The 22,375-nt window shown below is 40.8% G+C and overlaps 1 protein-coding gene and 1 pseudogene across 1 annotated transcript; one reads left to right on the plus strand and one right to left on the minus strand.

Annotated features, from left to right (window-relative positions):
• The window catches only part of LOC135573295 (perilipin-1-like), a 30,962-nt pseudogene extending 25,217 nt beyond the window's left edge, over positions 1-5,745 (plus strand).
• Positions 5,010-8,476, minus strand: LOC115134754 (ras-related and estrogen-regulated growth inhibitor-like protein). Its single transcript, XM_029668951.2, has 4 exons — positions 8,413-8,476; positions 8,184-8,237; positions 8,003-8,079; positions 5,010-6,948 (listed from the first exon to the last, which is right to left on the minus strand). The coding sequence occupies exons 1-4, from the start codon at positions 8,474-8,476 to the stop codon at positions 6,523-6,525; spliced, it is 621 nt and encodes a 206-aa protein (XP_029524811.1). The 3' UTR covers positions 5,010-6,522.
• Positions 8,477-22,375: the final 13,899 nt, after the last annotated feature.

The following is a 22,375-nucleotide window of genomic DNA, read 5'->3' on the forward strand; positions in this document are numbered from 1 at the left end:
GTGTCACGTTCTGACCTTTTATTTCCTTTGTTTTGTCTTTATTTAGTATGGTCAGGGCGTGAGTTGGGGTGGGCAGTCTATGTTTGTTTTTCTATGTTGGTTTTTGTGTTCAGCCTAGTATGGTTCTCAATCAGAGGCAGGTGGCGTTAGTTGTCTCTGATTGAGAATCATACTTAGATAGCCTGGGTTTCACTGTTGGTTTGTGGGTGCTTGTTTCCGTGTGGGTGTTTGTCGCCACACGGTACTGGTTTCATCACATGGTTTATTAGTTTGTATTTCAGTGTTCAGTTTGTTTTTAATAAATCGTCATGAACACTTACCACGCTGCATCTTGGTCCGATCCTTACTCCTCTTCAGAGGAAGAGGAAATCTGACGTTACAGGTAGTTGTTTCGTACACGGTATGGCTCCTGTATTGACTCACCTGGTGAAGGTGAGTACATTCAATGTTGGCTCAATGGCACACCTATACACTTTAATTGATAGTGCCCTTACTCATAAATTCCACCCTCAATTTTTGTTGCAAAAATGTATTATACACTGGAAATTTCTGTAAAGCACCTATCATGGGTCTTTAAAAAAGTTCCCTTAGTAACTTGTCAAGCAGGATGTGGGGCGATGTTTATTTGGAGCACCATGGTCCAAGAATGCTGTTTTATTACTGTTGTGTAACTGTCTGCAGTAGGCAGTGGACATTCTTTCCCCACACTAGTCCTTATTTCTCTATACAGTAATATGATCTTGTTATATTTAAAAAATGATGAGGCCTAAACAGAACAATATGTACTGGATTCAGTCAAACTACCAACATTATTTATTTAATTTAGTGACTTTTCCTGTGACCAAAATCGATTAGTTATTCCAAACTTTTCACACTTGTTTTCTTGTCGTCTTGTTTTCCAGTGTTGCCCAGGTTTACTGCACATTGAGTGAACCTGTAATCCAACCTGATTCAGTTGCTTCCTCAGTAATGAGATAAAGGCAGGTTGTATTCAATAAGGGAAATTACATTGTCTGTGGGAATTGACCAGCTGTGGCTTAGGAAAACGTGCCATGATGACAAGCAGAGAGAAAATACCCATTTCACTCCTGTGGTATTGCCATTGACCCTCTAGACCTAAGGGGCAAAAAGATGACCAAAAACTCAACATAAGCTCCACATGGACAAAGCGACAACACTGTTAGAACTAGATGCTTTGTCAGCTGTGGCACAAAATACTTAAACTCAGTTAATTTATCTTTTTTAATTACAAAAGACCGCATTCATCTGAACCAAATAGGTATCATGTGCCAGGCCAGTATGACAGTGATATGCCTAATCTTTTCTTATCATCTTTACTGGGTTTGTACATAGGGTATATTCTTTAAAAAAGTACAGATGAGGGCAAGACTATACCTTGATGTATGTTCAAAGTCACCTGAAGGTGAGCCAATGCTTTCTGGTTAATGTCAGCAGATTTAAAGGCCTGCATGGATACTGCCCTTTATAGCTCATACCAGAGTGTATTTGGCCTCAATTGCCGGTCTGTTCAAAGAGCTTCCTAATGAAATATTGTGGCTGTGTCCGAAAACCCGTACTTGCCTTCTAAAAAGTCATTTTGGGTATGTGACATTTCAAACGTTTATTTGGGGAGTAAAAATTTAGATTTTGTTTCTCAGTAATACTACTAGACACCTAGCCATTTTAGGAAGCTGGCTTTAGCTAGCCCCATATAGGTTCCCAATCTCCCAACCTTGCTACCAAGACGTCATTTCAGGCTATTAATGAATTTAGAGTAGCTAGCTTGCCTGCTGGCAAGGATGGTCGACTTTAGAAAAGCAAGCTATCCTCACTTACTTTGTGCCCCCTGAGATTTTTGGGTTGCATGACACCCTTGCTTTAAATGCAAGGATTTGATACTTATTTCAGCTTTTTATCTAGTAGAATTCTCTGCACACGCTCATCTTTCGAGACCCACGTGTGTCAGAGGGGACACACTACCAAAACAAATGAATGGCGGGAAACAACGCAATTGCCCATTAGATATCACATTCTCAGTAAGATGAGCATAGTATGCTGATATTTGTTGCTTACGAGTAGTGCACAATATGCAGTTCAAGTAAGTAGTAGGCAAGCCAGATTTTAGACACTGCCAATGAATCAATCAGAATGTCATTCAATATCTCCCTGCCATCATACATCTGCTGATCCCCTGAACAAACAGCAGGCAGGTCTAGTTGGCTTTTCTTTGAAAACACCATCTGAAATTCTAATTTGTTGCATTCTCAGAACGCGTGTCTCAAATTTGCAAGGCCTGGCATGGCCTTCAGGGGGCCATAGAATGTGATGTTGAGCTGTTTGTGCCACAGATAGACCCTGGTCTGGTTCATTAAGCTCTGGCATGTTTCCTCACACCCAGACAGACGGGGGACTCCAATGGGTCTGGCACCAGCTTACCTGCCATGCAGCCTCCCAGGCTAGTGTCTGTCTGCACATTGGGCAGTCCCCTGGGAGTTCTCTGTAATGAGGTGTGAGGGAATCTTGCTGGTCTGGAGGGTCAGACCAAGTTTACAAGCACACCATACAACTAGAGGAATTGAATGGGAGAATGGTCTCCTGGTACCGGAATGGAATCCATCGTCTGCCGAGTCAGGAGCCGTGTTGGAACAGGACTGTTTAGTATAAGACCAACCACATCTGTGGGAATAACAATGTAGTTGCAATGGTTAATATGTGATTTTGAATGCTAGTAACTAACATCTACCAGTTGTATAGGTTGCCATGCATACAGAACAAGCATCAATACCACCAAGCAATACCAGGGTTATCCTCCAACAAGGGGTCTGAGCCTGATTGCAGTGCTGGAGATGAGGACGGGGAGCCCCAGATCTCTGACCAGGCCCAGCTCCTCAAGCAGAGGGTACTGAGGAAGATCCCCAAAAGCAGAGGAGGATACTGGTCTAGTCCTACACCTGTCTCCAGCCAGCTCATCCCACAGAGAGGAGAGATCGCTGTGAGGTTCCACAACTCCTCACACTCTGTGCATACTGTACCACCCGCTACAGCCCCACCGCTAAATACATTGTCACTGTGGAGATCATGCAGAAGGATACAACTCTAGTGCATGGCTAACAGCGTCAACTAGCAGCAATTTAATATTAGCGTACAACAAGGCTGTGATTCAAACATTGCAACATAATTTGCAGAGCTTTATGCAATAATAGCAAGTGCATTTAGGTGTCTTGAAGTTCCAATGTACTTATATGATGTGTGTTTAGCAGAGGTGTGGACTCGAGTCACATGACTTGGACTCGAGTCAGACTCGAGTCACAAATATGATGACTTGCAACTCGACTTTGACTTTAACACCAATGACTCGTGACTTGAGCCTTTTGACTCGAACTGACTTGATACCCTCCCCAAGCCCAAAAGTGTGCAGCGCATCAACTCTTAATTTAATGGATTCCAGTTGGAATTGGACAGCAGCCAATCAAATTGTGCCAGCTGAGAAAAAGTTGTGCGTGGCAGTGCAGAGGAACTTCGGCGAGTGAATTTAGATGGAGCCCTTGGAAAGATGATACCCAAAATTATATAAAGACGACACTGTATCAACAAAAAATGGATTGCAATTTTCAAAACATGCGGGAAGTAAATGACAGAAGGAGGCGCAACAACTTCCAACTTGTTCGACATTTGAAGCTACACAAAGAACGGTAAGTCATGGCTAATATAGCCGACAGCTATATCACTCATAACTTTGCCAGTGTAGCATGTTGGCTAACGTAACATTAAAACAATGAACCTCCACACAGTCAGTCAGTGCGGGAACGGGATCATTGCACCCAAGTTTGCGTTACAACTGGTTAGGCAGTTGGTAGCCTAAATCCTGCTTGATGTTACTGCTGTTCCTAAAGCCATTGACATATGTTAGCCTACTGTGTGTTAAGGTTGGGTGATTGTGTACAAACTAAACCTCGCCCAATTGCGATCCTCGTTTGTCAATCGCTATGTTTTTTTTTTAAATTTTTTATGGCTACCCATGTATTTCCATGGAAATATTAAGTTTATTTGGAAAGTAAGAAATATATTTTTAAAAGCATTCATGATTTGTGTAAATGTAATATACTAACTATTACTCTTGTTAAAAATATGAAATGGTATTACATTTGGCTAAGAGAACATTATGACTTGTTTAGAACTCGAAACTCAAAGTTTAGGTCTTGAAACTTGAGACTTGACATGATACTTGTCGGTCTTGACTTGAGACTTGACTCGGACTTGCCTGTCTTGATTTGGGACTTGACTTCAGACTTACTTGTGACTTGTAAAACAATGACTTGGTCCCACTTCTGGTGTTTAGTACTTATATGATATGTGCTTCTTTGTGAAATTGTAAAAATAAGAAAAGGGCCAAAGCTTTGCTTGAAAGCATCGCTCCTATTCTGTTGACAGGTATCCAAAAGAAGATCTAAAAGCATGTCTGAAACAATATGACTGTGCTCATTAGCTTTGGCTACAGATATTCCAATGAAGCGAAGTGCCTTGATCCTGTCCACCTTGAGCTCTCCTCCTGGGATTAATAAATTGGATTTGAGGAGAAATCTGACTTTTTTTTCTTAACTACATACCATGGGAAAATATTGAACAAAAGATTGTCTTGAAGAAATAACCCATATTTTATCACGATGAGGGACATGCATGAATTTAAACTATAAAGAATATTCTTTCATTACTGTTTCTTAATAGCACATGTTTTTGTTTACACCCTCACTTTGCATTAAATCCTTACCTGCCTTGAATTCATTTTGATTCATTTTGTAGGTATTTCATCTGAAAGGAACTGTTTTATTTGTTCTATCTGTCATGTTCTGCTCATTCTGTCTAGGGGAGCCCAATATTGATTCCAGTTTTCCCATCTTACATACATTGATTAAGGTAAAGGGGTTTTATTCAGCTCATAAGATTTTTTTTGTTGTTGTCATGAGTGTTTAATTGCTGTATAGGAAAATATACATACAGTTATACTCATCTCAAGTGTTTTGTACAGTACAATGATTTCAATATATTACAATTGTATTCATTTCCTGGATGCTTGTCTCCCATCTTAAAGTACTCGCGTACAAAAAAAGGTGATGTTTGTGTATGAAATAAATTAAGTGCTTGCCCTATGAAGGTTGAAGATAATAGTAATTTCATAAAATCATTTTGCTCTTTGTGAGCCAACTTTGGCACCTTTTACCAGACAGCCACAGAATTGTACTGCCATCACATTCACATGCATTTATTTGCAAAAGTATTCAGTGTAAGGAGCAGCTTTAGGACAGTTACAGTAAAGAATTGTTTCCTTGTAAGTAATATACAATCCCTGTGGACAGTTTGCTCCATCCAAGTCAGTCCTGTCCTGCAACAGCCAGCCACAACTATAGCAATAACTTTGGGTACTAATCTCCATTTCCACACCTGCATTGCTTCTGCCCTTCATTAACCTGTCTGAACCATAAGTCAGTCTCTGGAGATCTTGGCACACACAAGTCATGTCCTGATGCCAGAGCACAGGTTGCAAACAGCAATCATGTCAGACCCATAAATTGATGACAAAATACAGTGCATTCGGAAAGGATTCAGCAGGTTTTCATCAAGGATTTCTCTGTACTTTGCTCTGTTCATCTCTCCCTTGATCCTGACTACTCCCAGTTCCTGCAGCTGAAAAACATCCCTACAGCATGCTTCACTGTAGGGATGGTGCCAGGTTTCCTCAAGATGTGATGCTTGGCATTCAGGCCAAAGAGTTCAATATTGGTTTCATCAGACCAGATAATCTTGTTTCTCATGGTCTGAGTCCTTTAGGTGCCTTTTGGCAAACTCTCCAACCGGACTGTCACGTGCCTTTTTACTGAGGAGTGGCTTCCGTCTGGTCACTACCATAAAGGCCTGATTGGTGGAGTGCTGCAGAGATGGTTGTCCTTCTGGAAGGTTCTCCCATCTCCACAGAGGAACTCTGGAGCTCTGTCAGAGTGACCATCAGGTACTTGGTCACCTCCCTGACCAATGCCCTTCTCCCCTGATTGCTCAATTTGGCCGGGCAGCCAGCTCTTGGAAGAGTCTTGGTGGATCCAAACTTCTTCATTTAAGAATGATGGAGGCCACTGTGTTTTGGGGGACCTTCAACGCTTCAGAAATGTGTTGGTACCTTTTCCCAGCTCTGTGCCTCAACACAATCCTGTCTAGCACCTCTACAGACATTTCCTTCTACCTCATTGCTTGGGTTTTGCTCTGACATGCATTGCCAATCAATTGAAGGATGATCAATGGAAACAGGATGCACCGAGTCTCATAGCAAAGGGTCTGAGTACTTATGTAAATAAGGTATTTCTGTATTTACATTGACATTTTTGAAAATCTATTTTCGCTTTGTCATTCTGGGGTATTGTGTGTAGATGTGAGGGGGGGGGAAATAATTGTATCAATTTTAGAATAAGGCTGTAACATTACAAAATACTTTCCAAATGCACTGTATAATGTATTCCTCTCTGTGCCATAGTATCACAGCGAATCTGTTCGGTTCCTGGTAAAAACTGCAGACATGCTTTTCACTATACCCTTGATTCCAGCTGGCCTCTTAATGGATGACTTGGAAGCCCGTATCCTGTCTATTAGTCCGTGAAACACCATGAGGATACTGTGGTAGTTCTCAGCAGCTGTAACCTCATAGAACTGGCAGGCTGTGGTGAGGGCTAGCAGTCTGCCCTCCTCACTGAGGACTGTCCGTCTGTGATTCAGGTCCTTCTTGTTGCCCACGATCACAATGGGCACCTTGTCCATGCCCAGGTAGTCCTTGTTGTCCTTGATGGACTGGATCAGCTTGGTGACAGCGTTGAAGCTGGCCCTGTCACAGATGCTATAGACCAGGACAAAACCGTCTGCCCACTGGACTCTCTTCTCATATAGGGAGGTCTCCCTGGACAGGTCCTGGAAAAGGTTAAAATAATATATACAATTGATATAGGCTTGCTTGGATCAAAGAATGATCGATTTTTGTATTTGGGAAAGGACCAATCGTGGGATAAGTTAGTCCATGTAAGCCCTATTTCTCTGGGCTGATAGAGATGGTGTCCAGTCACTGCAGCCATGCAGGGTGCTAGTAAAATGCAGTGGTGTAAAGTACTTAAGTAAAAAATACTTTAAAGTTCTACTTAAGTAGTTTTTTGGGGTAACTGTACTGTATTTGTATTTTTTTTTTTTTACTTCACTACATTCCTAAAGAAAATAATGTCCTTTTTACTTCATACATTTTACCTGACACCCAAAAGTGTTTTGAATGCTTAGCAGGACAGAAATGGTCCAATTCCCGCACTTATCAAGAGAGCATCCTTGGTCATCTCTACTGCCTCTGATCTGGCAGACTCCCTAAACACAGATGCTTTGTTTGTAAATAAATGAAGTCGAAGTGTTGGAGCGTGCCTCTGGCTATCGATAAATTTAAAAAATTACCTTGTGCCATCTGGTTTTCTGAAGTATTTTGAATGATTTATACTTGTGATACTTAAGTACATTTTTGCAATTTCATTTTTTTTTATACTGTATATTACTGTACTGTATATTCAAAACCAAATACTTCTAGACTTTTACTCCAGTAGTATTTTACTAGGTGACTTTCCTTTATACTTGAGTAATTTTCTATTAAGTTATCTTTTACTTAAGTATGACAATTGGGTACTTTTTTCACCACTGGTCAAATGGGATTCATGTCGAAGACAACCAGGCACTTTTTTTGACCGTAATACTCACTGCAGTACAGGGAAATGGAAGCATCACAAATCTGTGTCCCATACAGGCACTTATAAAGTCGCCTATGACTAACTGAAGTGCTCTGTTTTAAGTTGTCAAATATGCTCAATGCCTGCAGTCATTTCAGAAGAGTGAATACATTAGCTTTGCCCAATGCCATGTAAAACCAAAATAGAGTATATGACATCATTATGATAGCACATGAAACAGAATAAATGTTAACATTTTGTAATACCTGATAATACGGTGAATCCCAGATGTTAAATGTTATGTCCCTTCCATCCACGATAACATTGTGGCTGAAGATTGATTCTGAAAGGAATTAACATAAGTATTAATTTAGTTGTACAGTATATAGTAGTAAAATGTTTACTTGTTACTACAATAGCTGGTGATGACAGACCAACTAAACTTACCAATATCCCCATATTCTCCAATGAATCTTCTAGTTAAGAAGCAGACTGTCAGCGCTGTGAAATAATTATCATCATTTTTACCATTTGTATTTTGCGGAAAATAATGGATTCAGTCAGCAATGCCAATTAAGGAAAAACTAATCCTGACTAAAATGGACCACTGATCACTGAAGACTTTTGAATACATTGCACAAATTATAAATGAGAATTATTAGAGATTCAGTATTACCAGATTTTCCAACTCTGCCTGTCCCAAGAACTACTACATTAGATACTACGTTCAGTCCTGTCATGATTCTGGCGGCTGTTTATTGGTCAGACTAGATCAGGACTATTTATATAATGTTGGTGGAGCAGAGGAGTTTTATGCCGCAATGAGTGGTGCGCACACTAGTTAAAGGGGCGTGGAAATATACTCTGCACCATTCAAATCCGAAATATGCAATTGTATTGAGCACAGCCTACTGACTGTTTATGCAGAAAAAAAAATATTGTTTTGGCGTAAACAAACACGTTTTCAACAAACATTTACCTCGCATTCTTTTTTTAAACTTGTAGATATGCAAAAGGTATCTTCCAAATGGAAATTATGCATAAGCATGAGGCGATAGCTAATGTCTGGTGAGGATCCTAGATTTGCATACAGTATTGGGGAAGCTGTTTTGGTTTAGTATCGTGGTGTAAACTAGTCTCAAACTAATGTAGCACAGATTGGCTGTAGTCTCCAAAAACACCTGTACACACTTAGTTAGGCAGTGCAGCTTTAAGGTCCTGATTTACTTACCAAGGATAATCATGGAGTTAAATGGCAAAGTAAAAACGTGTTTGCGTGCAGAAAGTGGGAACTAATATTTTGCAAGTGTGCGTAAATCATACAGTAGGCCTACAGTAATCATTGTATGTATACTGTACACTTACTATCTGAATGTGATTTTAGTTCCTATGTAACCAACTGACAACTCAATTAAACGATCACTGGTCATAGACGTCAGTTCAACGTAATTTCATTTAAATGACGTGAAAGCAACCATGATTCAACCAGTGGGCCAAGCGGGATGTAACCAAAAGTGTGGTGTGATATTATAACCAACCACTAGATGGAAGTAAAACATTTGATGATCAGTTAAATGACCAGCCCAGTGTATCAGTTTTCTTTAGGGTTTGGGGCCATGTATAGTAGTTTATTTTCCCTGATCATTTACATCAGCCTTAGGCCATGGACAGATGCTTAAAGCTAGTATCCTTAATTGAAACAATAATGAAGTGGTAACCCAAAGTTTGTTTTGGTGAAAAGCTGAGGGATGGGTCTGAAATGTAACCACTCTCAAATTCATAGTATAATATATGCCATTTAGTAGATGCTTTATCCAACGCAACTTAGTCATGCTTGCATACATTTTACATATGGGTTCTCCCAGCGTGAATCGAACCCGTAAGTGCCATGTTCTACTGTCTGAGTGGACTCACCATCCATGTTTTAAGGTTATAAAGTGTTTGATTATATTAACTTTGTTTACAAACATTGGAGTAAAACAAGCTTATATTATGGGATCTGATGGGGTACAACAGTTAAACTAAGCTTATGGGGAATGAAACAATGGGTATATCAGTGGCAGTCTGCCATTTCAGATGAGGGAGGACAATTATTTTTGTTTATGAGCATGGCCTTATTTCTATTACAGCATATTGGATGACTGTCATTCATATTCCATTCACCCAGATCAATGTTAAATCGATAGGTTTAATTACAAAGCAAAAACATTTTTTTGTACATTTTGGCTAATTTATTTCAGATCAAAAACTGAAATTTCACATTTACATAAGTATTCAGATCCTTTATTCAGTACTTTCTTGAAGCACCTTTGGCAGCGATTTACAGCCTCAAGTCTTCTTGGGTATGACACTACAAGCTTGGCACACCTGTATTTGGGGAGTTTCTCCAATTCCTCTCTGCATATCCTCTCAAGCTCTGTCAGGTTGGATGGGGAGCATTGCTGCACAGCTATTTTCAGGACTCTCCAGAGATGTTCGATCGGGTTCAAGTCCGGGCTCTGGCTGGGCCACTCAGGACATTCAGAGACTTGTCCCTTGCTCCGTTCATCTTTGCCTCGATCCTGACTAGTCTCCCAGTGCCTGCCACTGAAAAGAAATGCCACGGCATGATGTTGCCACCACCATGCTTCACTGTAAGGATGCTGCCAGGTTTCTTCCAGATGTGATGTCTGGCATTCCAGCCAAAGAGTTCAATCTTGGTTTCCTCAGACCAGAGAATCATGTTTAGGTGCCTTTTTTCAATCTCCAATCGGGTTGTCATGTGCCTTTTACTGAGGAGTGGCTTCTGTCTGGCCACTCTACCAGAAAGGCCTGATTGGTGGAGTGTTGCAGAGATGGTTGTCCTTCTGGAAATTTCTCTGATCTCCATAGAGGAACTCTAGAGCTTTGTCAGAGTGACCATCGGGTTCTTGGTCACCTCCCTGACCAAGGCCCTTCTCCCCATTAATTTCTCAGTTTGGCCGGGCAGCCAGCTCTGGGAAAAGTCTTGGTGGATCCAAACTTCTTCCATTTAAGAATGATGGAGGCCACTGTTCTTGAGGACCTTCAATACTGCAGACATTTTTTGGTACACTTCCCCATATCTGTGCCTCGACACAATCCTGTTTTGGAGCTCTACAGACAAATCCTTCAAACAATTTGTGCTTTACTTTGATCACATTTCAGGACTCAAAGGAAACACACTATTGAACTAATACATTGATTTTGTACTTAACTAATATATACTCAATTTATCTCTCATGATAACCGAACAAATTTGTGAAGGTCAGTATTTTTTCCAGAAAATTACAGATATTTGGCCTACACCCAAAATTGAATCAATTCAGACTGAGACCACTCATCTAATATGGCTGTGACCTTTTTATGCTGCTTTGACAGATTACATATTTACTCTAGAGATATTAATAGTTTGACATTGACAGGCTCTGCTCTTGAAAAGAGAACATTAACTTTGGTTTAACTGTCAAATATTCACTTTCACTGTCAAATATGCCAGCAGGGGGTTTACATTGTGAATGGATTATTATTGGGTACTTTGGTCTCCTAGTTATCAGTGGTAACATATATTTCCCTTTAAAAGAAGTGCACAGTATAATGTCCAAACAACCTCTAATATCTAGATTAATTGCCATTGAATAATTAGCTGTCTGTGCATAATGAATTGGCATCCAACATTTCATGACTCAACCCATCTTGGCAGAATAGCTTGTAATTCATAATTTGTTTTGAACATATCTGTTGTCACGTCTATAGTGAGCCACAATAAGGCCTCTGATTTCCAGTATTGAAGAAAGAGTTCTCTTTGAAGAGAATATGAGGACACACATTTCGAAGTTATCCTGAGGACATTACGAGAGACCATTATTTTCTAAATGAAAAGGAGGTGCATTATTACCATCCTAATTGACATGAGTGGTTGACGGAGAATAGTTCAGAAGAGTAACCAGTCCCTGTCTGTCTTTAACCATCTATCTTCTAGTAACCAGTAACGATCTAACCAGCAACCATCTATCTTCGGAGCTCGTGCTGTTAGGTGACCTAAACTGGGACATGCTTAACACCCTGGCCATCCTACAATCTAAGATTGATGCCCTCAATCTCACACAAATGATCAATGAACCTACCAGCTACAACCCCAAATCCGTAAACACAGGCACCCTGATAGATATCATCCTAACCAACCTGCCCTCCAAATACACCTCTGCTGTCTTCACCCAAGATCTCAGCGACCACTGCCTCATTGCTTGCGTCCGTAATGGGTCTGCGGTCAAACGAACACCCCTCATCACTGTCAAATGCTCCATAAAACACTTCAGCGAGCAGGCCTCTCTAATCGACCTGGCACAGGTATCCTGGAAGGATATTGACCTCATTCTGTAAGTTGAAGATGCCTGGTTATTCTTTAAAAGTGCTTTCCTCACCATCTTAAAAAAGCATGCCCCTTTCAAAAAAATGTTGAAACAGGAAAAGGTATAGCCCGTGGTTCACTCTAGACCTGACTGCCCTTGACCACCACAAAACTAGCCCCCGTGATATGCAACTTTTCAGGGAAGTTAGGAACCAATATACACAAGCAGTTAGGAAAGCAAAGGCTAGCTTTTTCAAACAGAAATGTGCATCTTGCAGCACAAACTCCAAAGGGTTCTGAAACACTAAAGTCTGTGGAGAAGAAGAGCACCTCTTCCCAGCTGCCCACTGCACTGAGTCTAGGAAACACTGTCACCACCGATAAATCCACAAAATTTGAGAATTTCAATAAGCAATTTCTACATCTAGCCATTCTTTCCACCAGGCCACCCCTACCTTGGTCAACAGCCCTGTACCCCCCCCCCACAGCAACTTGCCGCCCCCATTTCTCAAATCCAGATAGCTGATGTTCTGAAAGAGTTACAAAATCTGGACCCCTACAAATCAGAAGGGCTAGACAATCTGGACCCTTTCTTTCTAAAATTATCAGCCAAAATTGTTACAACTCCTATTATTAGCCTGTTCAACCTCTCTTTCATATGGTCTGAGATCCCCAAAGATTGTAAAGCTCATCCCCCTCTTCAAAGGGGGAGATACTCTAGACCCAAATTGCTACAGACCTATATATATCCTACCCTGCTTTTCTAAGGTCTTCGAATGCCAAGTTAACAAACAATTTCAAATCCCACCGTACCTTCTCCACTATGCAATCTAGTTTCCGAGCTGGTCATGAATGCACCTCAGCCACGCTCAAGGTCGATAAGAGACAATACTGTGTAGCTGTATTCATCGACCTGGCCAAGGCTTTCGACTCCGTCAGTCACCACATTCTTATCGGCAGACTCAACAGCCTTGGTTTCTCAAATGTCTGTCTCGCCTGGTTCACCAACTACTTCTCAGACAGAGTTCAATATGTCAAATCGGAGAGCCTGTTGTCCAGACCTCTGGCAGTCTCTATGGGGGTGCCACAGGGTTCAATTCTCGGGACGACTTTTCTTTCTATACATCAATGATGTCGCTCGTGATTCTCTGATCCACCTCTACGCAGATGACACCATTCTGTATACTTCTGGCCCTTCTTTGGACACTGTTAACTAACCTCCAGACGAGCTTCAATGCCATACAACTCTTCTTCCGTGGCCTCCAACTGCTCTTAAATGCAAGTAAAACCAAATGCATGCTCTTCAACCGATCACTACCAGCACCTGCCCGCCCGTCCAACATCACTACTCTGGACGGTTCTGACTTAGAATACGTGGACAACTACAAATACCTGGGTGTCTGGTTAGACTCTCTCCTTCCAGACTCACATAAAGCATCTCTAATCTAAAATTAAATCTAGAATCAGCTTCCTATTTCACAACAAAGCATCCTTCACTCATGCTGCCAAACATACCCTTGTAAAACTGACCTTCCTACCGATCCTCGACTTCGGCGATGTCATTTACAAAATAGCCTCCAACACTCTACTCAGCAAATTGGATGCAGTCTATCACAGTGCCATCTGTTTTGTCACCAAAGCCCCATATACTACCCACTGCTGCTACCTGTATGCTCTCGTTGGCTGGCCCTCGCTTCATATTTGTCGTCAAACCCACTGGCTCCAGGTCATCTATAAGTCTTTGCTAGGTAAAGCCCCCCCACCGGTGCTTGATGCCACCAGGATGCCCTGCATCATGCACTTCTTCCATCCATTATGCACACCTGCCTTCCCTCGTCACGCGCATCACCAATATTGGACTCACCTGGACTCACATCACCTGTTATTACCTCTCCTATATTTGTCAGTTCCCCAGCTCTGTTCCCCGCTTCTGCATTGATTGGTTTTTGTCTTTGTTTTCTTGTATGTTGACGCTGTTCCTGTCTGGTTCCATGTCCGTTTCTTCATTAAATGTTTTACTCCCTGTACCTGTTTCGTCTCTCCAGCGTTATTCCATGTGACACTCCCTGGTCACCATAGCAGCACCCACCCATAGCACGCGCTCTAGTAGGTATATTTCACTGGTCACGCCCAAAGCCAATTCCTCCTTTGGCCGCCTTTCCTTCCAGTTCTCTGATGTCAATGACTGGAACTAATTGCAAAAATCACTGAAGCTGGAGACTCATATCTCCCTCACTAACTTTAAGCACCAGCTGTCAGAACAGCTCACAGGGAACTGCACCTGTATATAGCCCATCTGTAAATAGCCAATCCATCAACCTCATCCCCACACTGTTCTTTTTTTTTTCTCCTTTGCACGCCAGTATCTCTATTTGCACATTCATCTTCTGCACATCTACCACTCCAGTGTTTAATTGCTAAATTGTAATTATTTCACCACTATGGCCTATTTATTGCCTTATCTTACCTCATTTGCACACACTGTATATATACTTTTTTTCTATTGTGTTATTGACTGTGTTTGTTTATTCCATGTGTAACCCTGTGTTTGTGTCGAACTACTTTGTTTATCCTGGCTAGGTCGCAGTTGTAAATGAGAACTTGTTCTCAACTAGCCTACCTGGTTAAATAAAGGTGAAATGAGAACTCACATTTTTATTTTTACATTTTATGTTGCTGCTTTGAAATTGGAAGATATATGTAATAGTGTGTGCTGTAATGTACTTGGAATTTATTTTGCTTTCTCTTGAAGGAGGCATGGTTTTGATCTTAAATAACAGGGCTTCTCATTGACTGCTTTATAATGTAGCAAGGAAAAAACGTTGAAATTTCAAGTTGTATGAAGGTGTAGTTTTAGGTTTTTGTGTTAGATCAAATCGAGAGGCACAGTGTTAGTTTACTGCTGGCTTGCTGTAATTAATTCCATTATCAGAAAGCTGGGTACTATGATGTAAGGGATAATCAACGAGGGACTACCCTTTTAGGTTTTAGACAGGAACATTTTTTCTAAGAGTGTACTTCAGTTGAGATTGTAAGCCTTTCTTTGAAAAGGTCATAGGCTAACTGTATCAAATAGTCATTCATGATAATATGCAGTTGCTTACTGCCACACAATAAATCCAGAAAACAGTTGAAGCAGTTGCTCAATAACAAATTGAATAACTCTTGTGCACTCAAAGGCAAAGAGGGCAAAATGGATACCAAAAATAGGATTCGAAAAAAACTTGGAGGTATTTTATGAAACAGTAAATTGATTTATTGGACATATGCTGACGATCACCTTGGAGAATTTAGTTGCTATTGTGTTCCCCCTGAAACAAATTCTTTAATTTCCTGTGCTGTCAGAAGCCATAACGAGTTATTATTGCACCTGTATGTAAAATACAACACTGGTGTCAGAGGCACTTTTGTTTCCCTGTCAGTGAAGTGCTACATTCTTTATCAGATGAAGAAATGTCCTATTTAGAGCTATTCATGGACATGAACTGGAGTCCTGGGATTAGGCTGGGTTCACATACACTCTCTCTCGTGCTCTCTCGCTCTCAATTGAAGGGCTTTATTGGCATGGGAAACATATTTTCAGTGAAATGGATAAACAAAAGTGAAAACATAATGAACTGTAAACATTACTTACAAAAGTTCCAAAAATAGACATTTAAATTGGCATAATATGTATTGTGAGCGGACCAAGTAATTGGGCGTCACTCTACAGCAGAAAGGTGGAATAAACGAGTCAGGAGTAGGTTTTCTTGATTGAACACAGTTCTCTATTGAGGGCATTTGGTCAACACAAACACTCCAACATAATCAATAGAAATCTCCCAAGGAAAAAAACACACATCTTCTCCAGATCAAACAGGAACACTGTGATTATCTTTAAACTACAACAAAAGTCACGGGATTGTCACCATCTTAGTGGTTCGCCATGGATAGCTCCTCTGTCTCGGTGGCCATCTTCCAGAGTCCTCCCCCCCCCCCCCCCTCTGCTGGTTCCATACTCTCTCTTATAGGGGAAGGAGAATATGTCATTAGCACCGTCAGCTGTGCTTAATTGCCTCTGGTTACCTTGTCTCCCATGCCTTGTTGGGCTACTATCTGTGAGCCCAGCCTGCCCTCTGGTGGTCCTTTCACGGTATATACAGTTGAAGTCGGAAGTTTACATACACCTTAGCCAAGTACATTTAAACTCAGTTTTTCACAATTCCTGACAATAGCAGAGAATGATTCTTTCATCACATTCCTAGTTTACATACACTCAATTAGTATTTGGTAGCATTGCCTTTAAATTGTTCAATTTGGGTCAAACATTTCAGTTGCCTTCCACAACCTTCCCACAATAAGTTGGGTGAATTTTGGCCCATTCCTCCTGACAGAGCAGGTGTAACTGAGTTAGGTTTGTAGGCCTCCTTGCTTGCACATGCTTTTTCAGTTCTGCCCACATTGTCTATATGATTGAGATCAGGGCTTTGTGATGGCCACTCCAATACATTGACTTTGTTGTCCTTAAGGCATTTTGCCACAATTTAGGAAGTGTGCTTGGGGTCCTTGTACATATGGAAGACCCATTTGCGACCAAGCTTTAACTTTGTGACTGATGTCTTGAGATGTTGCTTCAATATATCCACGTAATTGTCCTCCTCATGATGCCACCTCCTGCAGCAAAGCACCCCCACAACGTGATGCTGCCACCTCCGTGCTTCACGGTTGGGATGGTGTTCTTCCCCTTGCAAGCCTCACCTTTTTCCTCCAAACATAACGATGGTCATTATGGCCAAACAGTTCTATTTTTGTTTCATCAGACCAGAGGACATTTCTCCAAAAAGTACGATCTTTGTCCCCATGTGCAGTTGCAAACCATAGTCTGGCTTTTTATGGCAGTTTTGGAGCAGTGGCTACTTCCTTGCTGAGCAGCCTTTCAGGTTATGTCGATTTATAGGACAAATTTTTCTGTGGATATAGATACTTTTGTACCTGTTTCCCCAGCATCTTCACAAGGTAATTTGCTGTTGTTCTGGGATTGATTTGCACTTTTCACACCAAAGTACGTTCTTCTCTAGGAGACAGAACGCGTCTCCTTCCTGAGCGGTATGACAACTGCGTGGTCCTATGGTGTTTATACTTGCGTACTATTGTTTGTACAGATGAATGTGGTACCTTCAGGCATTTGGAAATTGCTCCCAAGGATGAACCAGACACTTGGCTGATATCTATTGATTTTCCCATGATGTCAAGCAAAGAGGCACTGAGTTTGAAGGTAGGCCTTGAAATACATCCACAGGTACACCTTCAATTAACTCAAGTGATGTCAATTAGCCAATCAGAAGCTTCTAAAGCCATGAAATCATTCTCTGGAATTTTTCAAGCTGTTTAAGGCCCAGTTAACTTACTGTATGTACATTTCTGACCCATTGGAATTGTGATACAGTGTATTATAAGTGAAATAATCTGTTTGTAAACAATTGTTGGAAAAATGACTTGTGTCATGCACAAAGTAGATGTCCTAACCAACTTGCCAAAACTATATTTTGTTAACAAGAAATTTGTGGAGAGGATGAAACGAGTTTTAATGAATCCAACCTAATTGTATGTAAACCTCTGACTTCAACTGTTTTACAGTGTAATGATGTGCAAATAGTTCACGTACAAAAGGTAAAACAAATCAGAATAAATATAGGTTGTATTTACAATGTATTTTTTTCTTCACTGGTTGCCCTTTTCTTGTGGCAACAGGTCACAAATATTGTTGCTGTGATTGCACACTGGTATTTCACCCAATAGATATGAGTTCATCCAAATTTGATTTGTTTTCAAATTCTTTGTCTGTGTGATCTGAGGGAAATATGTGTCTCTAATACGGTCATACATTTGGAAGGAGGTTAGGAAGTGCAGCTCAGTTTCCACCTCATTTTGTAGGCTACGTGCACTACCCACAAAGTGCCTATCTTCTCCTGAGAGCCAGGTCTGCCTTCTGAGGCATTTCTCAATAGCAAGGCTATGCTCACAGAGTATGTACACCAGCCACAGTGGTCAGGTATTCTGCCACTGTGTACTCTCTGTTTAGGGCCAAATAACATTATAGTTTGCAATTTTTTAAATTCTTTCTAAATGTATTCTCATTATTTGGTTTGGTCTAATTGTGTTGCTCTGTGGGTTCTGTTTGTGTTTGTGAACAGAACCCCAGGACCAGCTTGAATAGGGGGTTCTTCTCCAGGTTAATTTCTCTGTAGACGATGGCTTTGTTATGGAAGGTTTGGGAATCCCTTCCTTTTACAGTGGCTACTCAACTAATAGTTTTGCGATTATGCTGCAGGATTTAGAGGTAATTTGTGGTTTAGTACGTTACCCTGCGTCACTACTTCATTACTCCAGACCAGTGCAAGGGGGAGTTGGAGCACTGTGTCTCTAACTGACAATGAATGGGTGACATAAACTAAATAGGAACTGATAATTGTGCACAACTTCCATATTACTTACTAAAACTGTTTTTACACTAAGAGAAACTTAGACTACAATTAGGGTGTGGAAATGTTAGGATTAATTTGCTCTTACTCTAGAACTGTAGCCTACTCCAGACCGTTCACATTGTCCTGTTCCCAAGTGGCGCAGTGGTCTAAGTCACTGCATTGTAGTGCAAACTGCATTGCATTGCTATAGATGCCGGTTCAATACTTGTGCTGGCTGTGGCTGGGAGACCCATTTGGTGTCGTTTGGTTTCTCTCCCTCTAAAACCAGAAATAAATTAATTTGAAATAACAAACTGGCATTATTTACAAATTAGCAACAATGTCTCACCCCATGTTCAAGAATGGCCATTTTCTCACTCACTTTACGTTATTTGAAAACAAAATTATCTCCAAAATATTGTTATTTTTAAACCAAGTTGTTATTATTATTATTTAAGATAGAATTATATAAAAGCCCTTTAGATATTTCACATGTATATTATTAACCCTGTTTTTCCCAGGCGTAGCATGCTGTGAATTCTGCAAACAACATTTTTAGGATGGGCTATAAGCAGGACAATATATGTTGGTCAAATTAGTCATGGCTCCCGAGTGGCGCACAATTGGATTATCTTGCAGTTCTCCAGTTTTAGGGTTCAAGGTACAAGGTTCAATGCAGGTGGCACGGGACGGGCCGTAGAGCAGCACACAGAAGATGGACCTAGCCCATGGGGAAGGGAGGAGGAGTGGGGAGACCCCCGCCCCACTGGATAGCACAGAGCAACACTTTAAGGGGCATTGCACTAATAATGAAGCTGACTGGGGAAACGTTCCCGCTGTTCTTAGTGCCTGTCTGCACGTTCAAACTAAAACAATGTAACTAATAATGGTGCAAAAAATGCCCCTTAGATATGAATTCAGAGGGCAGAAATGATTAAATATTAAAGGATTAAAGCTCTCACTAAAGGCATCAGTAAAAAGTTGTACATAATTCCGAACTGGATATAATTAAAATGACATGAAAAGCGCACATTTGTAAATCCCAAACTCTAAAAGTAATTGGAAAGGAAGATGCAACTAATTTGTGACATTGTGGTTACAATAAAAAATGAAAACAAGATGTTGTATTTTTATTTACAGTAGTGATGGACAGCAGGAAAGCATTTTGTATTTCTTAATCAACATCTTTATGCTTTCGTTAAAAAATAACGAGAAAAAATACAAAATACAGGCAGAGTCTGTCGGAGGTGGCGTGTTCGTCAGGTCATCGGTTCACCCTGACATTTCCATTCCTCTTCTCACAACAGAACTTGACCAACTGCTCACCAAGCACAGCAAGGGCGTACGGAGTGTTAAACTGTTCTGCTATTCCAAGGATGTGCAACCGAAGAGGTACCACAAGTGGACACAGAATACCAACTGGGATGGATCCCGAGGAAAATGTGGCTTACTAGTGAAACCATGAAAAACCGAGTGGCGCAGCAGTCTAAGACACTGCGTCGCAGTGCTAACTGCGTTGCTACAGATGCTGGTTTGATACACGTGCCACCCGCCACCGGGAGACCAATGAGGCGCCTTTTGGTTTCTCTCCCTCTAAAAAGATAAATATGTCATTCTAAATAACAAACGGGCTTTATTTACAAATCCGTGATAATGTCTCATCTCATGTTCAAGAATGGCCTTTTTCTCACTCACTCTAGAAAATGACAATGAAATAATCTCAAATATTGTTATTTTTTAAACAAAGTGATTATTATTATTTAATGAATTAATTTAGAATGATATAAAAGCCCCTTAGATATTATCACAGATCAGATTTGCCCTAATGAAAAATACCCCTTAGACATTCATTTAGAATTATCCAATCCTCTAAATGTAATTATTTGTGGAGTCACTCATCAATTTTTGTTTTTCTTGGAATAGAAGCACCATAATATTAATCTAATTAATTAAGCAAAATGTCTTAATCAATCCCATATACAATGTTCTTACCATTAAAAGTATTAAATTCTATCAAGGCTGTCAAATTCTTCTCAAATATGTCCTCTGGTGGTCAAACTAGCACTAACTAGCAGTAATGGTAACAATGGCTGACAATTAAATAACGTGCCATAGAATTCTGCGGCAGCTCGCAAGGTGTGCTGCAGGATGAAGCAGATTTTAAAGGAGGAACCACTGTAGGTGGTTTTAGAATGTAACGCCTCTTTTCTGGATATTGATAATTAGCCGGTATAGGCCTAATTCTGCTCTTGATGCATTATTTGGTGTTTGTGTACACAATATTTTTGCAGAATCCTGCATGCAGAGTCTCAATTTGGTGTTTGTCCCATTTTGTGAATTTGTGGTTGGTGAGAGGACCCGAGACCTCACAACCGTAAAAGGCAATGGGTTCTGTAACTGATTCAAGTTTTTTTTCTAGATTTTAATAATTAGCCGGTATAGGCCTAATTCCGCTCTGCATGCATTATTTGGTGGTTTACGTTGTACACAGATCATTTTTTTTTTATTTCTGACGTACTGTTCCTTCTTTTTCCGTAGTGTATTGTTTTATTGATTCACCATAGTGAAGGTGTAGGCTCAGATTTTCTGGGTCTCTTTTTGGTTGGATAGGTTTCTCAATTTCTTAGGGGTTTGCATTCTTCATCAAACCATTTGACATTGTTAATTTTCATAGGCTGTCTGCTTGACATTTTTAGATTTGATAAGAAAGCTGCGAGGTCAAATATACTGTTTAGGTTTTCTACTGCCAAGTTTACACCTTCACTATTACAGTGAAACATTTTGTCCAGGAAATTGTCTAGAAGGGATTGAATTTGTTGTTGCCTAATAGTTTTTTGGTAGATTTCCACACTACTTTCATTCCAACTATAGCATTTATTAATATTATGCAGTTCCTTTGGCTTTGATGTCTCATGGTTGAGCAAAGCTCTGTTCAAGTAGTGTGATTTTGCTATGATCTGATAGGGGTGTCAGTGGACTGACTGAACGCTCTAAGAGACTCTGATTTGAGGTCAGTGATAAGTAGTCTACAGTACTACTGCCAAGAGATGAGCTATGTGTACCTACCGTAGGAGTCCCCTCGAAGCCTAAAAATGTATTATGTACATACCCATCATCCAACAGAGCTGCAGGAGTTGTGACCCATTTTTGTTGGTTATGTTGTCATAGTTGTGGCATGTGGGGGAGGGAATACTGTCACCTTCAAGTAGGTCTTTGTCTCCCTGTGTGCTGAGGGTGTCAGGTTCTTGTTCAGTTCTGGCATTTAGGGTGCCACAGACTTGTACATGTCCCTGGGCCTGGAAATTATTGATCTCCCCCTCTAGGGTAGAGAAGCTGTCATTGTTAAAATATGGGGATTCTATTGGGGGGATATAGGTAGCACATTTTCTCTGAGAAAATTTCCTTATTAATTTCTAAAATAAAAAGTTCCTGTTTTGACTAATTTAATAGTGGGTTAGGTCTGCTCTATACCAAATGAGCTTAACCCTGAGTATCTTCCCTGTTTCACACCTGGTAGTTTGGTGGATGGGACTACCAGCTCTCTGTAGCCAAGAGGACAGCCAGTGGGTCCGTCTCCTTTATACCATGTTTCTTGTAGGATGACAATTGTCTGTATTTCCAATTTCTTTGAAGTCTGGGTTCCTGCTCTTTAGGCCAAAGACATATTCCAGGATGTTCCATAGTGTCTAGTGTGGTTTAGGCCCAGACTATCACAGTAGGTGTGAGCAGAGCATGTTGAGCAAGATGGGGCTTAAGCGGGTGTAATAGTGGGGGTTGGACCTGTTGCTCTGCTCATGGCCTGGGCATATGTCCTGCTGTCATGTTGAGGTCCTTGCCGCAGGGGGGGG

This window comes from Oncorhynchus nerka, linkage group LG9a (genome assembly GCF_034236695.1).
Source record: "Oncorhynchus nerka isolate Pitt River linkage group LG9a, Oner_Uvic_2.0, whole genome shotgun sequence".
NCBI lineage: Eukaryota > Metazoa > Chordata > Actinopteri > Salmoniformes > Salmonidae > Oncorhynchus > Oncorhynchus nerka.